Here is a 776-nt window from a genome sequence, read left to right as displayed (position 1 = left end):
TTCCTGCACTTTTCTTTCATTCTGTTTCTACTCTACAGATTGTGTTCCAAGCAGCTCCTTGGATACGGATGGAATCTTGACCAAGTGGAATGTAAGATCTTGGGCGCCAAAGGATGGCAGTGCAGTCGTTCTCTCTCTGATATCAGAAAATGATAAGAATTCTTCCTGGAGAATAATAGACATCACGAGAACAGAAGTGCGCACGCTGTTCATTCAAGGAAGTCGTCGGGAAAAGAGCAACAGTTCGATTCCGGGCGACGGCATCCCCCCCGGCTGGAGGGAGTTTCGCGTGACGTCGGACTCCAGGTTCAAGGTCTGGGTGGCGGGCGTGGAGGAGCCGCTCGTGGATGTGGAGGATGACGTTCGAGCCGAGAAAGTTGTCGTCAAAGGGAGCAACGTCACCATCAACTGCAGGGAACGTATGCATAATTTTAGCGATATGTTATTCATAACTGGTTTTGATTTAGATTTTGGATTTTACGTACACCAGAGATGTAGTGCAAAGAGATGCTATAAAACATGAAACCTTTCATTACAGCATTTTTTATCTGGAACGTCTCGGAGGACCTAGAGACCTACCTCCCTTTGGAAGGTCCAGGGCGCCACGACCTGGCCGTGTTCTCGAAGTTTCCTTCGTCGCCCGTTGTGGCGCTCGGGGACCGGACTCGAGTGCTCAGCTGGGACCCGGAGTTCAACCGGATCACGACTTTCGCCTCAGAACCGCGAGCGTTGCCTGCTTTCATCCAACACAACTTCACTCTTAACTGCAGCTACTC

The 776-nt window shown here is 50.4% G+C and overlaps 1 protein-coding gene and 1 pseudogene across 1 annotated transcript in view; one reads left to right on the top strand and one right to left on the bottom strand.

Moving 5' to 3' along the window:
* Positions 1-776, bottom strand: part of LOC119586620 — a 72811-nt pseudogene that overhangs the window by 21970 nt on the left and 50065 nt on the right.
* Positions 39-776, top strand: part of LOC119586373 — a gene marked incomplete at its 5' end in the record, with an annotated part of 9883 nt that continues 9145 nt past the window's right edge. The window contains 2 exon segments of the mRNA XM_037935085.1: positions 39-419; positions 539-776. The exon segment at positions 539-776 is cut by the window's right edge and continues 2 nt beyond it. Of these exon segments, the coding sequence (XP_037791013.1) occupies positions 39-419; positions 539-776 (619 nt within the window).

This window comes from Penaeus monodon, chromosome 21, assembly GCF_015228065.2.
Source record: "Penaeus monodon isolate SGIC_2016 chromosome 21, NSTDA_Pmon_1, whole genome shotgun sequence".
Classification (NCBI taxonomy): Eukaryota; Metazoa; Arthropoda; class Malacostraca; order Decapoda; family Penaeidae; genus Penaeus; species Penaeus monodon.
This window is presented reverse-complemented; position numbering and strand designations above follow the sequence as displayed.